We start from the raw sequence: 24,632 nt of genomic DNA on the forward strand, positions 1-24,632 counted from the left end.
AGATTCCCATATCATGGTATCAATGCTGTAATGCAATGCTGTGGTTCAGCTAAGCCAGCTACTTCCGCTCATCGGTTCAGTTCTGTCCATATCCGTGAACGATGATCCGCTGTAATAATATTGTTCAAACCTGACTGATAAAAGATCCAATTCATGTGCCAGTCAGCTGTCTTCCAAACCGGGTAAGCTCGCCATAGGTCCCACTCTGCTCAAACACAATTTCCTATAAAGTAGAATCAATGACAGTCCGACTCTGCAGGGTTTCGAAAACGTCTTCAGGAACTCTTCGTTTAATAAATTTCTACTTGCAAGATGTTCACTGCCGGGAGAAACGATATTCAGCATCACTCACCATACAGTGAGTAGTGCTTAGTTTGCATAATATATTGGGAGATGAACTTCAAAATGAGTTGGTAAACTTCATCTGTGTGGAAACTGAAGGCTAACCATCTGCTTAGAGTCAAGAAGGCCTACCATAACGATCCATCTTATTTACAAAATAATTAGACTTTACACGATAGAGACAAAACCGAGCTCTTGTCATTTGACTGTTTAACCTTATTGCTATTAATTGAAAGCCACGCAATACGAACGACCACTTTATCTCTTATGCTGAAAATGATCTTCCTTAAGCCGAGGACCAACTTATGTCTCAATTCACTCTACCCCTCAGAAACCTCTATGCAGTACCATAATGTATTCTTCTCTACCATGTAGGTATGCACCTAATGCAAAACCATTTGTAACTCTGTACCCGTAAATGCCGATCGCCATCACGGCATAATGTAAGCCACATTGAGCCTGCAAATTGGTGGGAAAATGTGGGATACAAATGCTACAAATAAATAAATAAATAAACTACAAACCTATTGCAATGCTGGAAGCATTTATTTGGAGCAGTGACGTAGCCAAGGGTGGGCCCGGGTGGACCCAGGCCCACTCACTTTGGGCTCAGGGCCACCCAGTAGCAGTACACCAATGATGCGTCTAGGCAGGGATTCCCAAGCCCCACCAGCTGAAAATGCCCAACAACTGTCTTTCTTGCATACCTTGTAAATAGCAGATCTTCGCTTGCAGCAAGCAGCGACTGATACATACTGCTCGCACCGGCCCCTCAGCCTTCCCTCTGATGTATTCCCACCTATGCGGAAACAGGAAGTTGCATCAGAGGGAAGGCTGTGGGGTCAACATGAGCAGTGTGTATTAGTTGCTGCTCGCTGCCGTGAAAATCTGCTGCTTTTGGCTCCTAGCCACTACTCAATTGCCCTCCCCTTGTTCCTTCTCACCCAGTACTTCCCTCGCCCTTAATTGTATTGTCTGTCTGTATTTTTAGATTTTAAGCTCTATCGAGCAGGGACTGTCTCTCTGTGTCAGGTGTTCAGCGCTGCGTGGGTCTGGTAGCGCTATACAAATGCTAATAATAATAAAAGGTAGGCGGAGTAGGGGGATGTTTGAGAGACCATATGGAATGCAGGTGAGAGGAGAGACCAAATCACCCAGGGGGAAGGATAGCTTTAATGCCTCCAGATTTGTGAGAGAGGGATTGTGTTAGATAATAGTATTTTCCTCTCTTATTCTAGAATCTTTTGTCTGTAGTATACTTAAATGCCATGACTGGTGTTTAACAAAACTCAAACTGCTGCATTCGAATATGCACATTTAGTAGAAAAAAAAAAAAAAATCTTAACACCCAGGCACGTTGTGGATCCTTGGACAGAAGATCCTTCATTAGAGACTCCTCAGTTAAGGTAGAAGCCGTGGAATACTTAACATCTGGGCAGCAGAAGGTAAGACACGCCCCTGAAAGAGCCCATTGGATCAGCAAGAGGTGGAACCTTGATTACGGACCAAATACTGGTCCAAAGATAACTATGTACTTGCTTTATACAGCTGCACTAACTTCCACTCCCAAGGGTCATGGCTTTTGATCTCTGCTGAGCCTCACACTAACCAAAGAAGCATTCTTTTCCTGGCCCCATAGGTGCCAGCTCTGTGGATGCAGTGGGTGCTGATCACTCACAGGACTGAGCAATCTCCTTAACTTTACCCATGGAGGGGAAATTGGGTTGTGTTTAGCACCCTCAATCATTTTGAAAAGCTGCCATATACTCCTGGCTGCATTTGAAGACCCACCTCAGAGATTAACACATTACGTGTCTTTTAAGGGATGCATCAGCTGTTCTCCGGTGGCTGAGCCACAGACTCACCACACGGAACACCTCGCCGCATACATTTTAGCGTGTTCACCAGACGGTCTCCGTTGAGCGAGTCTCCTGATGCAGGCCTAATGGCCGAAACACAATGGTTGTGTCGAGTCTTTTTTTCATCAATAAACAAGTGTTTTTAAGATCCATCTCTCCAGGTTTTGTATTTCCGTGGTCAAACATCCCACTTTCTTCTCTACATACATACGCCTGGCCCCATAGACTCTAATGGGTGCCAAAAATGAATGGTTATTTACCTATGCCTATTTGGTTCATTTATCAGGATTTATTTACCACCTTTTTGAAGAAATTCACCAAAGGCAATGTAGAGCAAGAATAACCTGGACTTATGCAATAAAGGCCCCTTTTACGAAGGTGCGCTAGCGATTTTAGCACGCTAAAAATAAGTGTGCGGTAAACACTAGAGACGCCTGTATATTCCTATGGGCATCTCTAGCATTTAGTGCGTGCTAATCATTAGCCTTTGTAAAAGACCCCCTAAGTGATTACATCAGTAGAAAACATTGAAATAACAATACACATCTACTATAATAAAAAGCACATCCAACGTTCTGAAGCTGACTCCGTGGCAGTGAAGGGTTTGTAGGGTTCGTGCTGCTTGTAACGCTGTATCTATCTCCTGTCCTGATGTTAGCGTGCTTCCTGGTTCATCACAAGCAGCACTGACCAACCACACGATAGCAGCACGAGGCACACCAACGGACTCAAAGAATAACGCAACCTGCGTGCCCGGACACAGATTCACACACAGAACTTCACCGAAGCAAAAGACAACCGGCCTCAAGACTGTTGGTACTGCCTGGTAACCCCCTCTCAGAGACACACGCGGCACCTCCCCCCCCCCCCCCCCCCGGCTCCACAGCCAACGTCCAAAACCTCAACACTGCCGCTACCAGCGCTGGCGAAAACCACCTCAGATAACTTACGCCGCACCTCCACCCTCAGTCCACGCCCAACGTCGCCAGCATCAACACTGCCGGTACTGCCGCTGCTACCACCCCCTGCAAACCACTCGCCACCTCCCTCACAACTCCCCTCCCAGACACACGACAGACCCTCCCAGCTCGCCAGCAATGCTCCCCCCCCACCAAACACACAAAAGCTCTATCAGAAAGACACACCAAAACGCAACAACATGGTCTGAATGATACGTCAGCCTCGCTACGGGAAAAAAAACCCCACAGCCACACCGTCCCAGTTTGCCAACCAAAGCCCCCCCCCCCAATAAGGGAGGAGGGGGGTCAGAGGAGGAGTGGGGAGGAGGGAGGAGGGTGGGAGAAGGGGAGGAGGATGACGGGAGAAGAGGAGGAGGGGGAGGAGGGAGGGAGAATAAGGGGATGGGGGAAGGATGAGGGAAAAGAGGGGGGTGATGGGGAGGGAGGATGGGGAGGGGGGTTGATGGGGAGGGGGTGAGGGAAGGAGGAGGGGGACATGGAACCTAGCTAGCGCCCGTTTCCTTTCTGTTCGAAACGGGCCTCTTTTACTAGTTATAACATAAAGTGCTATTTACAATGTCAATGCAACATGCCACACATTAAAAGATCTCAATGATAGCATGGGGGTAAGCGGAGGCGGAGCACATTGACAGCTAAGATAACACAAAGGTTTTCAAACCAGTCCTCAGGGCACACCTAGCCAGTTGGGGTTTTCAGGATATCCCTATTAATCCTGAAATTCCTGACTGGGACTGGACTGAAATCCTCTGAGACAGGGCAACAGGAGTTATAAATAGAAGATAAGCATGAGTAATTTCTGGAAAAATTGCTCATGGTGTCATAAAAGTTGTATGTGTCATAAGCAAGTGTAACTAATGTTAGTCCTTATGGACCAGATTCTATATATTGCACCATAAAAATCAGCACTGAAAAAATACACCTACGCATATTTTATAAACTACGGCTAAAGTTAGGCGTGGTTTATAGACTACTCCTAGCACCCATCTGCATGACTAAATTTAGTCGCCGGTATTTACGTCAAGTAAAACTTGGTATAAATGCACAGACCCTTGGATTCTATATAGTGCGCCTAGAGTTAAGCACGGTTATGCGTGTAAATCTAGGCATATTCTATAACTATGCGTATAAATGAATTGTTTTATCAAGCTGTTAAGCGTTAACATCTCTTAACAAGCAATAATGAGCACTAATTGGCAAAAATTAGAATTTACGTGCGTACGTTGCTAAGTGTATTCTGTAATGTACTGCACCTAAATTCTAATGCGCGCAGGCAAAAAGGGGCATGGTTAGGAGTGTGGAAATGGGTGTGTCGTGGGTATTCCAAAATCTATTGTGAGAAGTTACTGAGTAGACGGCCTCAAGGAAAGCGAGAACAGCCCCGGAGGGAGATGAAGAGGCATTCACAAAACTCTTGTAGAGGGGGAGGGCGCCCTCCGATGGCCAAGAGATTTATTGGAATCAGGAATAGGCCCAGGGACCACCAGGCCCACAATGCACCTGACCCAATACAGGACTCACAGGAAGTGAAAAGGGAGGGGCAGGATTTGGAGATGGCTTCTAATCAGGGAGATGAGGAGCAGCTGGGGGAACCCCTGGGAGGAGGAAGAAGAAATGGAATGGGATAAAAAGGAGGCTATAGAGGAGAGTGAGGAGGAAGGTATGGAGGTGGTTGCATTAGCACGGACCACTGGGGCTAAGGTGAGAGGTTTCTTAGCTGCTGTACTTCCTCAGCTGTCTAGAGTAGGTAAGACAGAATTGATGCAACTGGGAAGGAATCTGTGGCAACAAGTAACCCAGAAGGTTTAAGTGTGGGGCAAAAGTTAAATACTGTGTGTTGTAAAGAACTGGTGATTAGCCCAGAAGAGAGAAGTGGTGTTTAAAACATTGTACTATGCTCAACAATGAACCACTGTTTGGCACTGTGAATGTGAACAAAGGTCAAGGAGTTTAAGATGAGACAATATTCTGCACTGCTGAAATTACTACAATTGATGTACATAAAAGAGCTTCCTTTATTATAAGACGATTGGAGTCTCTGTCCGTTTGTTGGGATGTGTGGACTAAAGGCACAGTGATTCAAGGTAACCAGGCTGTGGAGAACGGAGAACAGGAGTAAGACCGATACTACGAGGGACAGGAACCCTTTCAGCATATCTGCTAAGCAGGATCAACCTGGACCAAAGAGTGGAAGGGGGACCTGTCTACACTATGTGTGTTCCAATATAGGGGCCATTGCCCGTAAATCTATGTGCATTGATTTACCCCAGCTTTTCGTTGGTGTAAATGGACGTGCATAGATTTAGTTGCATGAACTACGCCTAAGTGTATTCTAAATACTGCACGTAGATGTACATGAGGTATTTAGAATATGCTTAGGCATGATTGCCTACTGTAGATTAATTTTAGGCGCCATATATAGAATCGGGCCCAGAGCAGGTATATCAGCGTGCGTAGATTTTAGAAACACCCACAATCTGCCCATTCATGCCCGTGGCCACACCCCCTTTTCAGTTCTGCAACTTAGAATTTACGCACAGAATGTTACATAATACGCTTAGCAAGTTCTGCGCATACATTCTACTGCACTGACCACTAGGCTACCCTTCACCTGCTCTGCGCATACATTCTAATTAACATCAATTAGTGTCAGTAATTGCCTGTGAAGTGGCAATTATCGGCGCTGATTGGCTTGTTAAGATTATTAAGTTGCACGTGCAAATCAGAATATGACCTGATTTGCATGCACAACTCCAGTTGCACTGTATAGAATCCGGGGGTAAATATGTGTTGCTTCTTCCACTAAAGGCTTGGGAGAAAAGCTAGGCTTTCACCTGCTTCCTGAAGTAGAGATAGGCTTCACCTAATGCAAGACTTTCTTGGAGTGTGTTCCAGAGTGTGGGGGCTACTGCAGAGAAGGCTCATTGTTGGGTGTCACATTGCCTGATTTCCTTTGGAGAGGGTGTAGTTAAGGATACTCCTTGGGAGGACCTTAGCAACCTTGGAAGTGCATAGAGAGAGATCCTGTTTTTCAAGTACTTCGTTCCATTTCCTTTAAGGGCCTTGAAGATCAGAAAGAGAGTTTTAAATTTAGCCCTGTGTTGTGCTGGTAGTCTGAGGAGCTTTTGCACAAATGGTGTGATGTGATCACGTCACCTGTAACCTTCTGTCAGTCATGTTACATTACTGCTCCTGCTTATCATTTCTATAACGCTACTAGATGTACGCAGCACTGTACGCTTGAACATGGAGAGACAGTCCGTGCTCCAGTGGCGTAGCCAGACTGCCAATTTTGGATGGGCCTGAACCCAAAGTGGGTGGGCACAAAATTTTCTCTCTACCCCCCTCCCCCAGCAAAATTTAGTCACGCTAATCAGATGCATTTGTCACACAGGGTAAAGTGCTGCTTTTCAGTGCATCAGATTTCAGAAAATTTATTTAATAGCCTAACACCCTTTTCAATGAGCTTTCAGAGGCCAAAACCTCCTGCCTCAGGTCAGTATAATGCTGTTACGGTATCCTCGCCTGACCTAAGGAAGGAAGTATTGGTCTCTGAAACTTCATTAACACAGGTACCATATTACTTTATCCTAAATTAAAAATAAAATTATTTTCTTTACCTTTCCACAGACGGGAGGAGCCTGCGAGCCAGCAGCCAATGCCTCAGCAGCCAATGCCTCAAGGCTGCCGAGACAGTGCCTGCCGGTGCCGCGCTTTTTTTTTTTTTTAAACATTTCTCGTCCTTAGCGCCGTTAGCGCTTCTTCTTTTTGTAGCGCCGGCCCTGCTGCTCAACAGGAAAAGCAGCAGTGGCCGGCAATGGGTGCTGGGGCTGGCGCTGGGCGGGCCTGGGCTGAAATTGGGTGGGCCTGGGCCCACCCAGGCCCACCCGTAGCTACGCCCCTGCCGTGCTCAACAGAGCTACAGACAAATAGGACAAATAAGAGATAAGGGAATTACTAAGGTGGGATGATAAAATAAGGGTACTGAACAAGTGAGTAAGGGTTAAGAGTTAAAGGCAGCATCAAAAAGATGTGCTTTTAGCCTAGATTTGAAGACGGCCAGAGATGGAGCTTGACGGACCGGCTCAGGAAGTTTATTCCAGGCATATGGTGCAGCAAGATAAAAGGAACGGAGTCTGGAGTTAGCGGTGGAGGAGAAGAGTTAAGATAAGAGAGATTTACCCAGTGAACGGAGTTCCCAGGGAGGAATGTAGGGAGAGATGAGAGTGCAGAGGTACTGAGGAGCTGCAGAGTGAATGCACTTATAAGTCAATAAGAGGAGTTTGAACTGTATGCGGAAATGGATAGGAAGCCAGTGAAGTGGCTTGAGGAGAGGGCTAATATGAGCATAGCGACACTGGCGGAATATAAGTCGTGCGGCAGAATTTTTAACAGATTGAAGAGGAGAGAGATGGCTAAGTGGGAGACCTGTGAAAAGCAAGTTGCAATAGTCTAAGCGAGAGGTGATAAGAGTGTGGATGAGGGTTCTGGTAGTGTGCTCAGAAAGGAAAGGGCGAATTTTGCTGATGTTGTAGAGAAAGAAACGACAGGTTTTAGCAGTCTGCTGAATATGTGCAGAGAAGGAACGAGAGGAGTCAAAAATGACCCCAAGATTACAAGCTGATGAGACAGGGAGGATGCTGATGAGACAGGGAGGATGAGAGTGTTATCCACAGAAATAAAGAATGGGGGAAGAGGAGAGGTTGGTTTAGGGAGAAAGATAAGAATCTCAGTCTTGGTCATGTTTAGTTTCAGATGGCGGTGAGACATCGAGGCGGCAATGTCAGACAGGCAGGCTGATACTTTGGCCTGGATTTCGGCTGAGATTTCTGGTGTGGAGAGGTAGATCTGGGAGTCATCAGTGTATAGGTGGTACTGAAAACCATGGGATGAGGTCAGAGTACCAAGGGAAGAAGTATAGATGGAGAAAAGAAGAGGTCCCAGGACAGATACCTGAGGTACACCAACAGGCTTATTTTCAAAAGAGAAGGACACACATCTTTTGACACAAATCGGAAGATGGGCGTCCTTCTCACAGGGTCGCCCAAATTGGCATAATCAAAAGCTGATTTTGGGTGTCCCCAACTGCTTTCCGTCACAGGGACAACCAAAGTTCATGGGGGCATGTCTGAGGCATAGCAAAGGTGGGACTTGGGGCATGCCTAACACATGGGCATCCTCAACCCATAATGGAAAAAAAAAAGGGCGTCCGTGATGAGCATTTGGACGACTTTACCTGGTCCAGTTTTTCTTACGACCAAGGCACAGAAAGGTGCCCGAACTGACCAGATGACCACCGGAGAGAATCGGGGATGACCTCCGGTTACTCCCCCAGTGGTCACTAACCCCCTCCCACCCTCAAAACACAACTTTAAAAATATTTTGTGCCAGCCTCTATGCCAGCCTCAAATGTCATACTCAGGTCCATCACAGCAGTATGCAGGTCCCTGGAGCAGTTTTAGTGGGTGCAGTGCACTTCAGGCAGGCGGACCCAGGCCCATCCCCCCCACCTGTTACGTTTGTGGTGGTAAATTTGAACCCTCCAAAACCCACCAGAAACCCACTGTACCCACATCTAGGTGCCCCCCTTCACCTGTAAGGGCTATGGTAGTGGTGTACAGTTGTGGGGAGTGGGGTTTGGGGGAGCTCAGCACACAAGGTAAGGGAGCTATATACCTGGGAGCAATTTATGAAGTCCACTGCAGTGCCCCCTAGGGTGCCCGGTTGGTATCCTGGCATGTCAGGGGGACCAGTGCACTACAAATGCTGGCTCCTCCCACGACCAAAGGGCTTGGATTTGGTAGTTTCTGAGATGGGCGTCCTCGGTTTCCATTATCACCGAAAATCAGAAACGACCAAGTCTAAGGACGACCATCTCTAGGGACAACTTAAATGTCAAGTTTGGGCGTCCCCGACTGTATTATCAAAATGAAAGATGGATGCCCTTCTTGTTTCGATAATACGGGTTTCCCCGCCCCTTCACCGGGACGTCCTCAGGAAAACTTGGGCGTCCCTTTCGATTATGCCCCTCCAACTGACAGTGGGACAGAAGTGGAGGAGGATCCACCAGAGTATATCCACTAAAGGTACAATGGGAGAGATAAGAAGAAAACCAGGAATGAACAGAGCCCTGAAATCCAAGTGAGGACAGCGTATCAAGGAGTAGGCTGTGATCAACAGTGTCAAAAGTAGCAAATAGATCGAGAAGGATGAAGATAGAATAGAGGCCTTTGGATCTGGCCAGAAACAGGTCATTAGACACATTAGCAAGTGCTGTTTCAATTGAATGAAGGGGGCGAAAGCCAGATTGAAGTGGATCAAGAATAGCTTGAGAGGAAAGAAAGTCAAGACAACGGCGGTGAACAGCACTTTCAAGTATCTTGGATAGGAAAGGGAGGAGGGAGATGGGGCGATAGTTGGAGGGACAGGTAGGGTCCAATGAAGTTTTTTAAGGAGTGGTGTGACTACGGCATGTTTGAAGGCATCAGGAACAGTTGCAGTGGAAAGTGAAAGATTGAGGATATGACAAATAAAAGGGATGACAGTAGGAGAGATACTGTTAAGTAGATGAGTGGAAATAGGATCGGAGGAACAGGTAGCTAGTTTTGAGGCTGAAAGAAGATGTGCAGTTTCCTCTTCAGTGATTTCAGAAAAGGAGGCAGAGAATGGACTAAGGGAAGGAGAGGTGGAGGTGACCTGGTTGAGAATTCAAGTTTAATCTTGTGAACCTTATCATGAAAGAACTCAGCCAGAGTCTGGGGGGGAAAGTGAAGGGGGGGTTGGAGGTGAAGGCACTTTGAGGAGAGAGTTCAGTGTGGTAAAGAGACCTGGAGGGTTTGAGCCAAGAGAATTTGTCAACTGGATGTAATAATCCTGTTTGGCAAGTAAAAGAGCAGACCTATTTGTGCAGGTCACACCTTGATGTCTCCAATCTAATTTCTGTTCCTCTCCTCCCCCCTTCTTGCCTGCCTTTCTCGTGTGCTCTGTAGAATGCCCGTTCTGTCTGTAACAAATTTTTCTGTAACAAACTTTCCTACATCCATGACCTGTTTATATCTCAATCTCGCCATCTGCTTGCCCTAACTGAAACTTGGCTTTGCCCTGAAGACTCTTCTTCAGTCGCGGCCCTATGCCATGGAGGTTATCTTTTCTCCCATACTCCTCGACTGGTTGGCCACGGAGGTGGTGTCGGTCTACTACTTTCACCCTCTTGTAGATTTCAACCTCTTCTTCTACCTCAGTCTCACTGGTTTTCTTCCTTCGAAGTCCACTCCATCCATCTATTCACTCCTCTGCCTCTCCGAGTAGCAGTCATTTATCGACCCCCTGATAAGTCCCTTTCTTCCTTTCTCACTGACTTTGATGTTTGGCTTTCCTTCTTTCTTGAACCTTCATCTCCTTCCCTCATTCTTGGGGATTTTAACATTCATGCTAATGATCCCTCTGACTCTTATGCGTCACAATTTCTTGCTTTAACATCCTCTTTCAATCTTCAACTGTGCTCCGCTGCCCCTACTCACCAGAATGGCCACTGTCTTGATCTTATCCTCTTCTCAAACTACTCACTCTCCAGTTTCTGTGCCTCAACTCTTCCCCTCTCTGACCATCATCTGATCACTTTCACACTTAAACACCCTCCTCCCCAGTCCCGTCCAATCTTAACCAATACATTTAGGAATCTTCAGGCTATTGACCCTTCTACTCTGTCCTCCAATGTTTCAAATCTCTTCTCTACCACTATGTTATCCAAGTCTGTCAATGAGGCTGTCTCTTCCTATAATACTATTCTCTCCTCTGCTCTGGATACTCTCGCTCCTCCCATTCCCTGTCCTGTAAAGCGTACCAAACCCCAGCCTTGGCTGACCTCTAGAATCCGCTGCCTATGTTCCTTTGCCCGCTCTGCCGAACGCCTTTGGCTGAAATCCCGTGCCCATGCTGACTTCATGTTATATGAACCAAAATTTGCCTCAGTCATCTGAAAATGAAGGCACATCCCCAATACTTAAGTATGGGGTGACTGTAAAAGGGAGAGGTTGGGGTTACAGGGTGGGGGGTAGGGAGCGAGTCCTGGTATATAGTCATTCAGACATGAGGATTCTAGATCAGGCTTCTTTGGGTAAAGGGTCCTGGGCTGAACTGGAAAGCCTCCAATTGTTTAACTTCAAAAAAATGGTTAAATGCATTTTTTATTACTTTACTACTGTTTCTAACACACTACTACTACTACTTTTTATTCCTAAAGCACTGCTAGGCGTACCTGACACTCTACAGCACAAGATAGACAGTCCCTGCTACATAGAGCTTACAGTTTAAGCCTAAAAAAACAATTTTATTCAGGTTCTAGTGTTGCAGGAATGGATGCATGAATTTATGATACTTCAGGAGTCAGACAGCACACACCAGAATGAGAGAGTAATCTTCTTTATTTGCCAGCAAACAAAGTAGAACATCAGCATTAAGTCTCTTCTTCTCTTTCTCAGCTCTCTTTGTCTCTCTCTCAGCTCTCTGTGTCTTTGTCTCAGCTCTCTGTCTCAGCTGCTTCTCTTCTTATGCTGTCTTCTCCTTCTTCTGTCTGTTCCTTCTGTCCTTCTTCTGTCTGTTCCTTCTGTCCTTCTTTCTCTTCTGAGCTCCTTCTGACGTAAACTGCTTCTTCTCCCACTTAAATACAGTTCTATCTAGCCTAGCCTAGCCCCCTTACTCTCCAATTGGTTAAGGAATAGATTGATTACCTTGCCTCAACCAATCAGCTCCATACAAATATCAGTTACATAGGTTCCAGACATCCTAAACTGACCTGTGACCTGGGGCCCCTTACACCAGACATTTGGGCTCCAGTCTCTTACATGTTATTATGATTGATTTCTCATATTCCTAGTACTAACTGCTAACTAAACTCTGGCATTCATTAAAGGGGTCAAGGGCCAATCTTACTTAATAGCATACATATCAGGTTATTACTTTCAAGACCATTCCTACATTTTACCTATAATTAATCAAGGAGAAGAGAGCTGACTAGTCCTGACCTCTTTCACCTATCAGCTTATACATTGAACCAGCCAGAACTGCAGATAACTCAAAACACATGTTGGCCTCTTCACTGCAGTCCTTGCTTGACCTCTTAAACAGCAGACAAAGAGTAATACAGAATTTAACAGACATTCTACACAGAATTATTAATTTACACAGAATACAGCATATTCTAAAGTAAGCATCCTTATAAGACATATTCTAAATATCAAGAACTTCTAAATTCTAATCTATTGCCTCTCTCTAAACAGTATTTCTGCCTAATCTTTAAACTACAATATGTCATATGTCTGGCTCATTCCTTTGTTCATTCATAATAATATCCCCTCAAGATTTAATAGTATACAGATGTGCCAGCTAGCATTCATCATTCACAAGGGTGAAAGAAATTCCTGTCTCTGACCTTTTTAACCTTTTGCTCGGCAAGCTAGACATTGAGTAATTAACCTGAACCATCTGGCATTCCTTCACTGTACTTGCAAAACTGAGAATTTAAAATAGTATTTGAGCACCTTTAAACAGAATTAACCCTTAATATGATTTCTTATATATATTATGCCCATGGCTGCCTCACTAGAGTACATAAAAACAGAGAAAAATGAAGGCAGATAAAGACCATATGGCCTATCCAGTCTGCCCATCCATGCCATCTACTGTCCCTTCCTCTCCTCTAGAGAATCCTATGTACCTGTCCAAGATTTCTTGAATTCGGTTAGTTTTCGTCTTCACTACCTCCACCAGGATGCTGTACCATGAATTAATTTACCACCCTTTCTGTGAAGAGGTATTTTCTCAGGTTACTTTTGAGTCTATCCCCTTTCACCTTCATCCTATGCCCACTCGTTCCAGAGCCTCCTTTCAGTTGAAAGAGACTTGCCTCTTGTGCATTTATGTCATGTAGGTATTTAAACATCTGTATCATATCTCCTCTCTCCCACCTAAATGGCAGTGTACAGCAACAATAAGTCAAACACGAGCAATAGACATTTACAGCAGTAAAAATATTCTAACAGCAATACAAATTATGGCTCAGTATACTACTTACAGTGTTAACAAAATACGTAATGGAATATTTTAATAGACAGAATATAGAGAAGTAGCCCAGGTGCGGAGCAGCACAAAATCGCAAATAATTGTAATTGCAATGCTTTAGTGGACAGCTGTGGATGGTATAGCTTATGTCTGCTTCTTCAATGTTTCATCTCTTCAGTTCTGGATTTCACTGACCCCTTCAGTACCGAGGTGAAGCCAAGGATTCTCTTGATGGGCCTGAGGAGAAGTGGGAAGTCTTCTATCCAGAAAGTGGTCTTCCACAAAATGTCACCGAATGAAACCCTCTTCTTGGAGAGCACAAACAAAATCTGCAGGGAAGACGTTTCCAACAGCTCCTTCGTTAATTTTCAGATCTGGGACTTCCCTGGGCAGATTGACTTCTTCGATCCTACGTTTGACTACGAAATGATCTTCAGAGCTACAGGGGCATTGATATTTGTCATTGATTCTCAGGTAATAATCTATGAAAAGGTTGGCAATGGCTTTCTTTTACTCAGACTAGACAGTGTACAAAAACAGATAACATTGAAGTGAATACCATTATTATTTTATTTATTTTTGTTACATTTGTACCCCGCACTTTCCCACTCATGGCAGGCTCAATGCGGCTTACATGGGGCAATAGAGGGTTAAGTGACTTGCCCAGAGTCACAAGGAGCTGCCTGTGCCGGGAATCAAACTCACTTCCTCAGTTCCCCAGGACCAAAGTCCACCACCCTAACCACTAGGCCACTCCTCCACTGTTGCTACTATTTGAGATTCTACATGGAATGTTGCTATTCCACTAGAAGTCGGCCCTTGCAGATCACCAATGTGGCCTCGCAGGCTTCTGCTTCTGTGAGTCTGATGTCCTGCACATATGTGCAGGACGTCAGACTCACAGAAACAGAAGCCTGCGCAGCCTTCTACATGGAATGTTGCTAGTGGAATAGCAACATTCCATGTAGAATCTCCAGTAGTAGCAACATTCCATGTAGAATCTCCAATAGTGTCTATTTTATTTTTGTTACATTTGTACCCTGCGCTTTCCCACTCATGGCAGGCTCAATGCGGCTTACATGGGGCAATGGAGGGTTAAGTGACTTGCCCAGAGTCACAAGGAGCTGCCTGTGCCTGAAGTGGGAATCGAACTCAGTTCCTCAGTTCCCCAGGACCAAAGTCCACCACCCTAACCACTAGGCCACTCCTCCACTCCTTATTATAGTAATTACATATACATATAAAGCTATTTCGACAAAACTGTATACAAATCCAAAATGAGGGTCCCAAAAAACAGCAAGGCAATCGATCTGCAAACTCCAATGTGCACAAACAAAACAGCAGATCAAGATAAACGTGAAGATTTTATTGATATCATATACCAGAATATTGCCCGACACAGGCCATGTTTCGCCCAAAGGGGCTGCGTCAGGGGCTAAATTATTGACCGTGCAGAAACAATGTTCCAACTGGAAATACGATTTATACACATCAAACATAAAGGGCATATAATAAAAAACAAGCAAGGTGACCACAACTGTTGTATAACGATCAACCAAACAACTCACAACTCTGTCCTTTATGTTTGATGTGTATAAATCGTATTTCCAGTTGGAACATTGTTTCTGCACGGTCAATAATTTAGCCCCTGACGTAGCTCCTTTGGGCGAAACACGGCCTGTGTCAGGCAATATTCTGGTATATGATATCAATAAAATCTTCACGTTTATCTTGATCTGCTGTTTTGTTTGTCTACAAATCCAAAATTACAGTGTACAAGTTGTCTTCTTTTTCCCATGAGGGAAGTGGTTTCTCTTCAAACAAGCCCTTCAGGGCCCCGAAACAGACAGTATTGGAATTAGGATAAATGATATTTCTTTTTGTGCTTTGAATGCTAGATGTATTTTTCAGTATGGCGTATAATTATGATATACTGTTGCAGTTCAATTGCTTGTTTTCTGCAGTCTGTTTCAGTAAGCTCCTTGCAAGGTCTTTCTAAATATTCCGTCATTAAGGAAATATTTCTAAACAAATATACTTGTTTGGGATTAAGCGTTGTATTTATCAATGTGGGCTACCATGAGGACACGTTATTTTAGCACTTATTCATACTATTTTAGCACAGGTCTCATTTTAATGCATTGAGACCTAGGCTAAATTAGTAACTAGGTGCGCTTAAATGTCTGAGCTAAGTATAGAACAATCAAGTCATTGTGATATCACTGATGAGGTTGACTTTTAGATATTGGTGGAATGAGGCATTATGACATCACAATATTAGCTCTGGTTAAGAGAGAATGACATGTTCACACTAAGGGGGGAAGTTATCAATGTGGGCTACTGTTAGGACGTGTTATGTTACCATGAACTCATGCTGTTTTAGCAGAGGTCCCATTTTAATCAGTGAGACCAAGGGGCCCTTTTACTAAGCCGTGGTAAAAAGTGGCCTGCAGTAGTGTAGGCGTGTGTATTGGGGGCGCGCCGGGCCAGTTTTTACCACGTCTACAACAAAATGGCTTTTTCTTAATGGGACTGGAAAAGGGCCTGCGGTAAAAATGAAACCAGCGCACATCTAGAAACAGCCTGAGCCCTTAACGCCACCCATTGATCTAGCAGTAAGGGCTTATGCTCTACGCACACGGTGACCATTTGGTGCGTGCTGAGTGCTGATTACTGCCGGAATGGGTGCACGTAGGCGGGAATAAATAAATAATTCGTCCATGCTTTATGGGTGCGTGCCAAATCTGAAATTACCACCAGGAAGGCGTGCTGGCCTGGCAGTAGTCTCATTTGGGTGCGCGCTGCATGTGCATACAGTCTAACGTGGGTTACTAAAAAGGCCCCCTAGTTCCTAATAACTGCTACTAATCATTGACAACCGTTATCAGTTTATAAACAAACTTTATTTAAACACATTATTTCATTATATCTATCCACTTTTGTTTGAAACTTCCTCAAAACACTATCAAACACACTCATTCATTCCATTCACTCACAAAATATTATAAAATCACATAAATACATTCCCTATAGTGCATCTCTTCCAAAGAGCTATAACTCCCACAATTCTATGGACCGTTCAGGTCTTTATCTGCCATCATTTACTATGTTACTATGAGGCATATTTTCAAAGCACTTAGCCTCCCAAAGTTCCATAGAAACCTATGGAACTTAGCCTCCCAAAGTGCTTTGAAAATATGCCTCCATGTAATTCTAAATACTTAAATAGTTCAGACAATTTTCATATATTGTAACCAGGTACATTTCTTGTGCAGCCAAGGATAGAACAATCTCCTCCAGCCACAGGCTCCCGGTACAATGAAGAAATAGATGTCCACCAGTAACTTCAATCTTAAGGACTTTTATTCCATGTAGGTTTCTAGTACACAGTTCCAACAGCAGCATTCACCTTCAATCTTAAGCACATATAAGCCACCTGAAAGTGTGTGGCAAATAGTCCCCTTTAAGCAGCAGGCTATCAGCACATACCAGGATTCAATACAGGCTTACAGTCAGCTCCAGTCTGGGCTCTTTATCCAGTGCACAGTAAACAGTAGTTCAATTCCCAAGACAAACAGTTCTTTCAGTTCATCATCACAGTTCAGTCACCAAGCAGCAGTTTCTACCTTCTATCCTCTTTACCTTCAGGAAAGTTCAATACTTTAGGGACTCCCTCTACCCCAAGGGTTCCCCCCTGCATCAGCTTCACTGGTGAATTCAATACTTTTGGGACTTCCTCTCACCCAAGGGATTTCAGCCTGCTTCAGTACTTTAGGGACCTCCCTGCCCAAGGGTTTTCAGCCTGCAACTGCTTCTCTTCTTCTGCTTCTCTCTCCTGAACTGAACTGCTGAGACTCCTTCCCACCTGCCTAATCAATCCCTGGCTTCAGCTACCACAACCAATCATTCTTCTTCCATTAGCTTCCCCCACACCCATACCAGCTGAGTTAAGCATTAGACTAATGAGACCAATGATGAGCTCCTGCACACAGGGTTTCCTAACTCTCTTTCCGCCTAGGGGCAGCCACTCTACACAACCTGCCAGCTTACACCCATGTCTTCCCCGATTGCAGCTAGGAGTCCAGTCCGGGTTCTTCATCTCACCCTCTGGCTCCTTGCCTGTCATGCCTTCTGGGACTTGTATTTCAGACTGAAACTGCCTTAACCCAACTATCCTCGATGTGACTTTATCACAATATCTATGACTTAGCTTTTATCTCTAATTGCAGGTCACTTCACAATTATTTCTCCCACAGCTTCATATTGTAGATTTCATAGTCTTTAGAAACTTGTTCAATCAATTGGGTCGCATTGTGGTTTCCTCAAAAGAGACGAGGAGAGAAACATGTCGTAAAGACATGAGAACTTATTGCTTTATGAAGAAATTCTCTTGAAGGAGGACTGGAGGTTGCCTACTCGATGAGAGTTATGGCCTGCACAATTAGGATGATCGAGTACATGAACATTTCAGATTACAGGTTACGGTGCAATTAATGTTAACATGGACTCCAAGCCATACTGTGTTATGAGCGATTATCGCAGCTATCCTGTACACAGGGCAATACACATTGAATCAGCGTGAATGAACTCAGCAGGGTTGGGACTCAGCCTCAAGGGTAAGGGAGGGGGGAGGGGAAGTTTAGAGATATAAAAATAACAAGAGGGAATGCCGCAAATCACACAAGTCAGGGTGCCTGGATGTGTTAGAATATTTGTGCTGGGTCAGTTTGGTTGGTCGGGCACTCACTGTTACCAAATCTGTTATTGCGTCAGATCAGTGGCGTACCAAGGGGGGGGGGCGGTCCGCCCCGGGTGCACGCCGCTGGGGGGGGTGCCGCAGCACGCGCCTGTCTGCTCCCAGTTCGCTACATTCACTAAATTCTCTTGTTCGCTGCAGCAGCTCCCTCCTTCTGCCCCGGAACAGGTTACTTCCTGTTCCGGGGCAGAGGGAGGGAGCTGCAGCGAACGAGAGAATTTAGCGAGCGTAGCGAACTGGGAGCAGACAGGCGCGCGCTGCGCCACCCCCACCTAGCGGCATGCACCTGGGGGGGTGTCATTTCGCGGGGGGGGGGGGGGCACATCGGCAATCCGCCCCGGGTGCTGTCGAGGCTAGGAACGCCACTGTGTCAGATGCATTTTGAATTGTATTTTCACTGTATTTTTCTCTGCATTTATATGTAACTGATGCACGCAAGTACTGTGATTGTGCGTTTCTCTTGCCAATAAAAATATCAAAATTTTTTTAAAAAGCTTGGACTTTTTTGCACTTTTTTGAAAGCGTCAAATGCAATTTACAAACTCATGGTAGGCGGTTTCATGTAAAACCTATAAAACATTTCCCAAGATCTGGCTACAAGACTTGTCAAGTTGTCTTTCTCCTGAGTATGAAGTAGTGCTGTAGACTCTGGTGCTTGTTGACCAATGTCGGGAAGGCTGTTAACTTCAGGAAGAAGTGTAGTCAAGGTTTTTATTTTATCTCATATTTGCGACTTCTAATGGATTTTATGATTTTTCTGTACCATTCAGGATGATTATATGGAGGCTCTGGCTAGATTACATCTCACTGTGACCAGTGCCTACAAAGTAAACCCAGACATCAATTTTGAAGTCTTTATACATAAAGTTGATGGCTTATCTGATGACCACAAGATCGAAACCCAAAGAGACATTCACCAGAGGGCAAACGATGACCTCGCAGATGCTGCGCTGGAGAAAATCCACCTCAGGTAAAAAGCAGCAGTGTACAAGGGAAGACCCAAAATCGCAGTGACTGTGCTGGGACACGCTGCCATGCAGCAATGGCGTAGCTACAGGGGGCCACGGGAACCTGGCCAAAATGTGCCCCCCCCCCTTTCATTGAGGTCTGGCAACACCTCTGCCATGCAGGAGACCCAGCTTTGATTTCTGAGCCTGCTTCTGCTGCAGGCCTGGGTATACTGGAAAAAGAGGGACAGTTTCTTGTTTGTATCGTGTTCTTGAGGGAACCTCAACCTGGACCTTTCAATCACTGGAGTGGCATGGCAGGGGCCAGGTTATATGTCAGGGTGATAAAACAGGAAAACAGCTCCAGGTAGCTGGGAATGAAGGCTTATGGATTTCTAGGCCCAGTGTGGGCTGGGTCTTACTGGTCTGTAAGACCAAAGGAGTAGGAAAAAGTTGATGCCCCCCTCCAAACAAAACAAAACAGCAGGGTAAAAAGCATATAATGACAGGCAGATGATCAAAAGCAAATGCCGGCGCTAGAGGCTGTTAGCGCCATACTAGGGCCGGCATTTGCTACCACCCCATGATCAGAGCCCTCGAGCATGTGAAACAACGCGCTCGAGGGCTCTTAGCGCAAGTAGCATGCAAATGCATGCTAAACAGGGCTCTTAGCGCAAATAGCCTGCAAATGCATGCTAATCAGCGCTTAACGCATTCATCCCCAATGATCAGCGTCCAGTGCGCTAAAGATTGGGTCGCTGGCTGCAACAAACCCTACGCCAGCTCCGACCTGCAGATCACTGGGGAGGAATGGTGAGCCCTGTCCAGCATGCATTTGCATGCTGGCAGACCCCCATTTCCCCCTACAGCAAACCTGCCAGCGAGAGCAGTTGAGGACGTCTAAGGAAAGGGCTATTAATGGAGAGTCAATGTCACATGTGTGAGCTAGTGTATTCCATAATAATCTAGAGTTATCACTGGGCATTTTACCAGGTATAAAACTGTTTTGATCATGGTGGATAAGTGAAGGTATCACAAGTTTTAAATGATTAGCAAGGATTTTGGCATAAATCTTGTTATCTAAATTAATGAGAGAGATTGGTCGGCAATATGCGACATTAGAAGGGTCTCTTCCTGGTTTGGGGATGACAACAATTTTAGATTCTAGGAAAGAACCCTTATCACCAGAGTGGTGAAGGAGATGGTCAAATAAAATGAGTAATTTGGGATTAAGAATATATACTAAGATTGCATAAAATTCTATGGGTAAGCCATCATTACCTGGGGCTTTATTATGGGGAATTTCTTTGATGGCATTGATGATTTCATCTATGGAAATATTTTTATCTAGATTAGCTTTTTGAGATTGCGATAATAAGGGGTGACTCCGATTATCCATACAGTTGTTAAAGGAGGACTCGGAGAAGACAGTTTCTGAAGTATAAAGTTGTTGGTAGGATTTGGAAAATTGTAGGGCTATTTGAGAGTCCGTATAGTGAGGATTTCCTGAGGAATCAGTTATGTGAGAGATGCGGGCGTGATTTTGTTTTGCTTTAAGGAACTGTGCTAGCAAATGTCCTTATTTATTATTTTCCGCATAATAGACAGATTTCTGGATATTTATAGAGGAAAGGGCCTCTTTAGTGAGAATGGTGTTTAAGTTATATCTATTTGAAAGAAGCTTTTGATATATGTTGTGGTCTTTGGTTTCTAGATATTGTTTTTCGAGAGATTTAGTTTCATTTCCCAATTGGTCTAAATCTTTTTATTTTTTTTATAGATGCCAGCAGAGTAACTTATTATGACTCCTCTGATGGTGGCCTAATAGGCATCCCACAATATATTCACAGGAGAATTATGTAGAGGATTATTGGAGAAATAATCTTCAGTGGATTTTTTCATCAGAGATATACTACTACTACTACTTATCATTTCTATAGCGCTACTAGACGTACGCAGCGCTGTACACTTGAACATGAAGAGACAGTCCCTGCTCGACAGAGCTTACAATCTAACTAGGACAGACAAACAGGACAAACAAGAGATAAGGGAATATTAAAGTGAGGATGATAAAATAAGGGTCCTCCTTTAACAGGGAAATGTTGAGTCTCCAAACAGAAGGTTTTTAATGGAGGAGATATCTGAGAGGTTTATTGAGATAGCGGAATGGTCAGATATATTCCTTCCGTGACTTTGAGAATTAACTACACTAGGTATGAGAGTTTTGGAGATCAGGAAATAATTCTTGAGTAGCTCAGGTGAGGAGGGGAAAAGAAAGTGAAGTCTTTTTCTGTGGGATTAAACAGTCTCCAAATGTCTACAAGACCCAGGGAAGAAATGAGTGAGTGTAAGGCAGAAAAGGCTTTGGATTGGTAATAGGGACAATTGGAGAGCATATCAAGGAGAGGGTCAAGAATTTGGTTAAAGTCCCCACCTAAAATTGTAGGATTATTTATTTATTACATTTGTATCCCACATTTTCCCACCTATTTGCAGGCTCAATGTGGCTTACATAGTACCGGCGAGGTTGATTTCTAAAACGTAGATGAAAAAACTCAGGAGAGTCTTCGTTGGCGGCATATATATATTTATGAGAGTAACTGATGCATTATTTATCAAGTTGTGCACTTTAACCCATCTGCCCTCCACATCACAAGATTGGTTAGTAATATTAATTGAAAGAGATTTCTTGTGTAAAATGGCTACACCGTTTTTTTTTTTTGTGCACAGCAGGAGAGTATGTTGTGAGTGAGAAATTTTTTTCTTGGAGGCGTTTAGAGTCTGAATCTGATAGGTGAATTTCCTGAATGAAAGCCAAGTCAGAGTTCAAATTGTGTAAATATATTACCCTGTTTCCCCGAAAATAGGACATCCTCTGAAAATAAGACCTAGTAGAGGTCTTGCTGCAATTTGAAAATATAAGGCCTCCCCTGAAAATAAGACCTAGCAGGGGAGGCCTTATTTTTCGGTGAAACATCGGGGTCACCCCCCCCCACCCGAGATCGGCAGCTCCCCCCCTCGATCGGCGGCTCCCCCCGCCCTCAGTCGCTCCCAGAACTAACCTCTTAAACGCTTCCTTTCACCTTCGCACTTGCCGCAAGCAGCAGGGCAGGCCACTCCTTCCTTCCGTGTCCCGCCCCCGCCTGACGTTACGTTACGTCAGGCGAGGGCGGGACACGGAAGGAAGGAGTGGCCTGCCCTGCTGCTTGCGGCGAGTGCGAAGATGAATGGTGAAAGGAAGCGTTTAAGAGGTTAGTTCTGGGAGCGACTGAGGGCGGGGGGAGCCGGCGATCGAGGGGGGGGGGCGACCTCAGGTGGGGGGGCGACCCGATGTTTCCCCGAAAAATAAGGCCTCCCCTGAAAATAAGACCTAGCGGGTCTTGGGGAGCACGGTAGAAGTTTCTTCCTCTTAGTATGGTTGTTTAAACCTTTTATGTTAATGGAAGTAATTCTCATATAAAATGTTTAGATAATAATGCAGGAAATAGAGAAACTGACTTGGCTTTCTATGGAAAGGATATATCAATTATACCACAAGTCAAATAGGCAAGAACATTGACAAAATGGAGAATAACAAGTATACCCATATGCTCAGAACACTGGGAGGGAGAAAAAATTAAGAAAAACATTAGGAAAGAAGGATTCAAAGAAAACAATGGCATAGAACAAAGAACAATGCCAGTACACTCGTAGCAAATTGGTAAGGGAGAAGAGAGGCACATATTGAGAGAATAGGAGGCTCAATATTTAACAGTATGAATCTGCAGAGAGCTAACAAAGAAGACATTTTGGAACATGTAATCTATCTTGCCCCATGTAAGCGGCATTGAGCCTGCCATGAGTGGGAAAGCGCGGGGTACAAATGTAACAAAAAAAAAATAAATACCGAGGAGAGAACAGCCATTAGGAGGTTGGAGATATTTAGCAAAAAGAGAACAATAAACATTTATGGAAAGTATTATGCAAGTTTATATAAATCTCATTACATAATGGAGATATTTCCAAAACAAGAGAAAGGATTGGAAAAAGGAATTGAATTGGTTACTCCAAACCTTGTTAGAATTTAGATCTCAAAAGGTGTCCAGAAAAAGTTTTAGAGCCTCCGGGTCGTCAAAAGAGTGTGTAGAATTATGGATTATCACCCGCATTCGTAAACGATAGAGACCAAATTGAGCGCCAAGAGACTTTAGGCGATCACGTTGTGCAAGAAGTTGTTTTCTGCGATGGACGGTAGACTTGCTGAGATCCGGAAAAATTAAGACTTTCATGCCCTCATAGAAAATAGGCGATTTAAATTTGGCATTTTGCAGAATCGCTAAGGTTTGAGGGTAGTGAAGAATCTTCAGGACAATTGGTCGTGGGAAGTGTTGTTGAGCAGGCTTGCCGGAGGGGACTCTGTGGGCCCTCTCTTTCAAGAGGTGGGTTAAAGTTTGAACCCAAAAGCGTAGGTAGGAGATTTTCCATAAACTTGATTGAGTCAGAGCCCTTGGCACCTTCTTTGATTCCAAGGATTCTTAAGTTGTTTCTCCTTGCTCTATTGTTGAGATGTTCAAGTTCTTTTTTAAGTGAATCAATCTCTTTTGTTCTTGATCGGAGAGAGGAAATTTAATTGGAGTTAGTTTCATACTTCAGAGAGACAGAATCCATGTGCGATTTAGTTTGTAAAAGCTGAGATTTTATTTCATTATCTTCTCTGAATTGGGAAATGGAGAGGTGAGTTTCTTTGAGAATACCTCTGTGAGAGAGAAGTTCGCCCATAATGGTCTGCATTGTGATTTCCTCGTTGCCAGTCTCGGCCGCCATTGCAGCTCGATGAGAGGAATCTTGACGAGGCTTCTTGGAGGCAGGAGACAAGAGCTGTTTAATATCTGCCTTTGGAGATTTGTTTGGCATGATATCAGACAAATAGTAAGATTAAAGTTGCTGTGAAAAAACGAGGTAAGCTGTGAGCAATCTGCCAGATTCTTTAACTCCGAGCGGGAGCCGAGATATTAAGCCGCCATTCTCTGTCGCGCTCAGCAGCGCCCCCTCAAGACATGTACTTCTAAGGGCCACTGAAGTGTCGAACTGCATCTAGAAAACATGCAGTGGAAAACCTTATTCAATATTGACTTAAACTCCTCAGCAACAACTGAGCAGAAAAAAATGCCAAAAAGGCTTATCTACAGTCTCAGTAACTGAAATAAAAACAGAATTAGACTTACCCCCTTGTTTAGAAAGCAGTGCTAACTGCTGCCGGTGCAGTAATGCGTCAGCATTGCCATGTGGCAGCCTCTAGTGTGGCTTTGTAAACAAGTTAGTGCAGCCCTTATCTGACCAACTTTAGATTAAAAATAATCAGCCAAGTCCTGAGCAGCTGGAAAACCCAACTGGCCCGAATTAGTTGAGGAAGGAATGCTTGTCAGATCTTTTACTAGGCACATATGTCATTCCTCTGCTCTGTAAAGAAGTGGGAAGTGGACCAATAACTCCAGGAAGCTTTTTTTTGCCTTTGAAATTTGTATGCAGATACGCTCTGTTTTTTACTGCGTTTGTACACAGTGTAGGTCTTTTTAAAGACTCTTGAGGCAGGCCTGTGACCGAAACACAGTACTGTGTCAAGTCTACAATAAACTTTGTTCATCACATACCATCACAACCACAGCTTCCTGGAGTTATTGGTCCACTTTCCACTTCTTTACTTGTACTTCAG

The 24,632-nt window shown here is 44.5% G+C and overlaps 1 protein-coding gene across 1 annotated transcript in view; it reads left to right on the forward strand.

Annotated features, from left to right (window-relative positions):
- The window catches only part of LOC115458761 (ras-related GTP-binding protein D-like), an 87,801-nt gene that overhangs the window by 14,113 nt on the left and 49,056 nt on the right, over positions 1–24,632 (forward strand). The window contains 2 exon segments of the mRNA XM_030188572.1: positions 13,416–13,711; positions 18,764–18,963. Coding sequence (XP_030044432.1) covers positions 13,416–13,711; positions 18,764–18,963 — 496 coding nt within the window.

Source organism: Microcaecilia unicolor, unplaced genomic scaffold, assembly GCF_901765095.1.
Source record: "Microcaecilia unicolor unplaced genomic scaffold, aMicUni1.1, whole genome shotgun sequence".
NCBI lineage: Eukaryota > Metazoa > Chordata > Amphibia > Gymnophiona > Siphonopidae > Microcaecilia > Microcaecilia unicolor.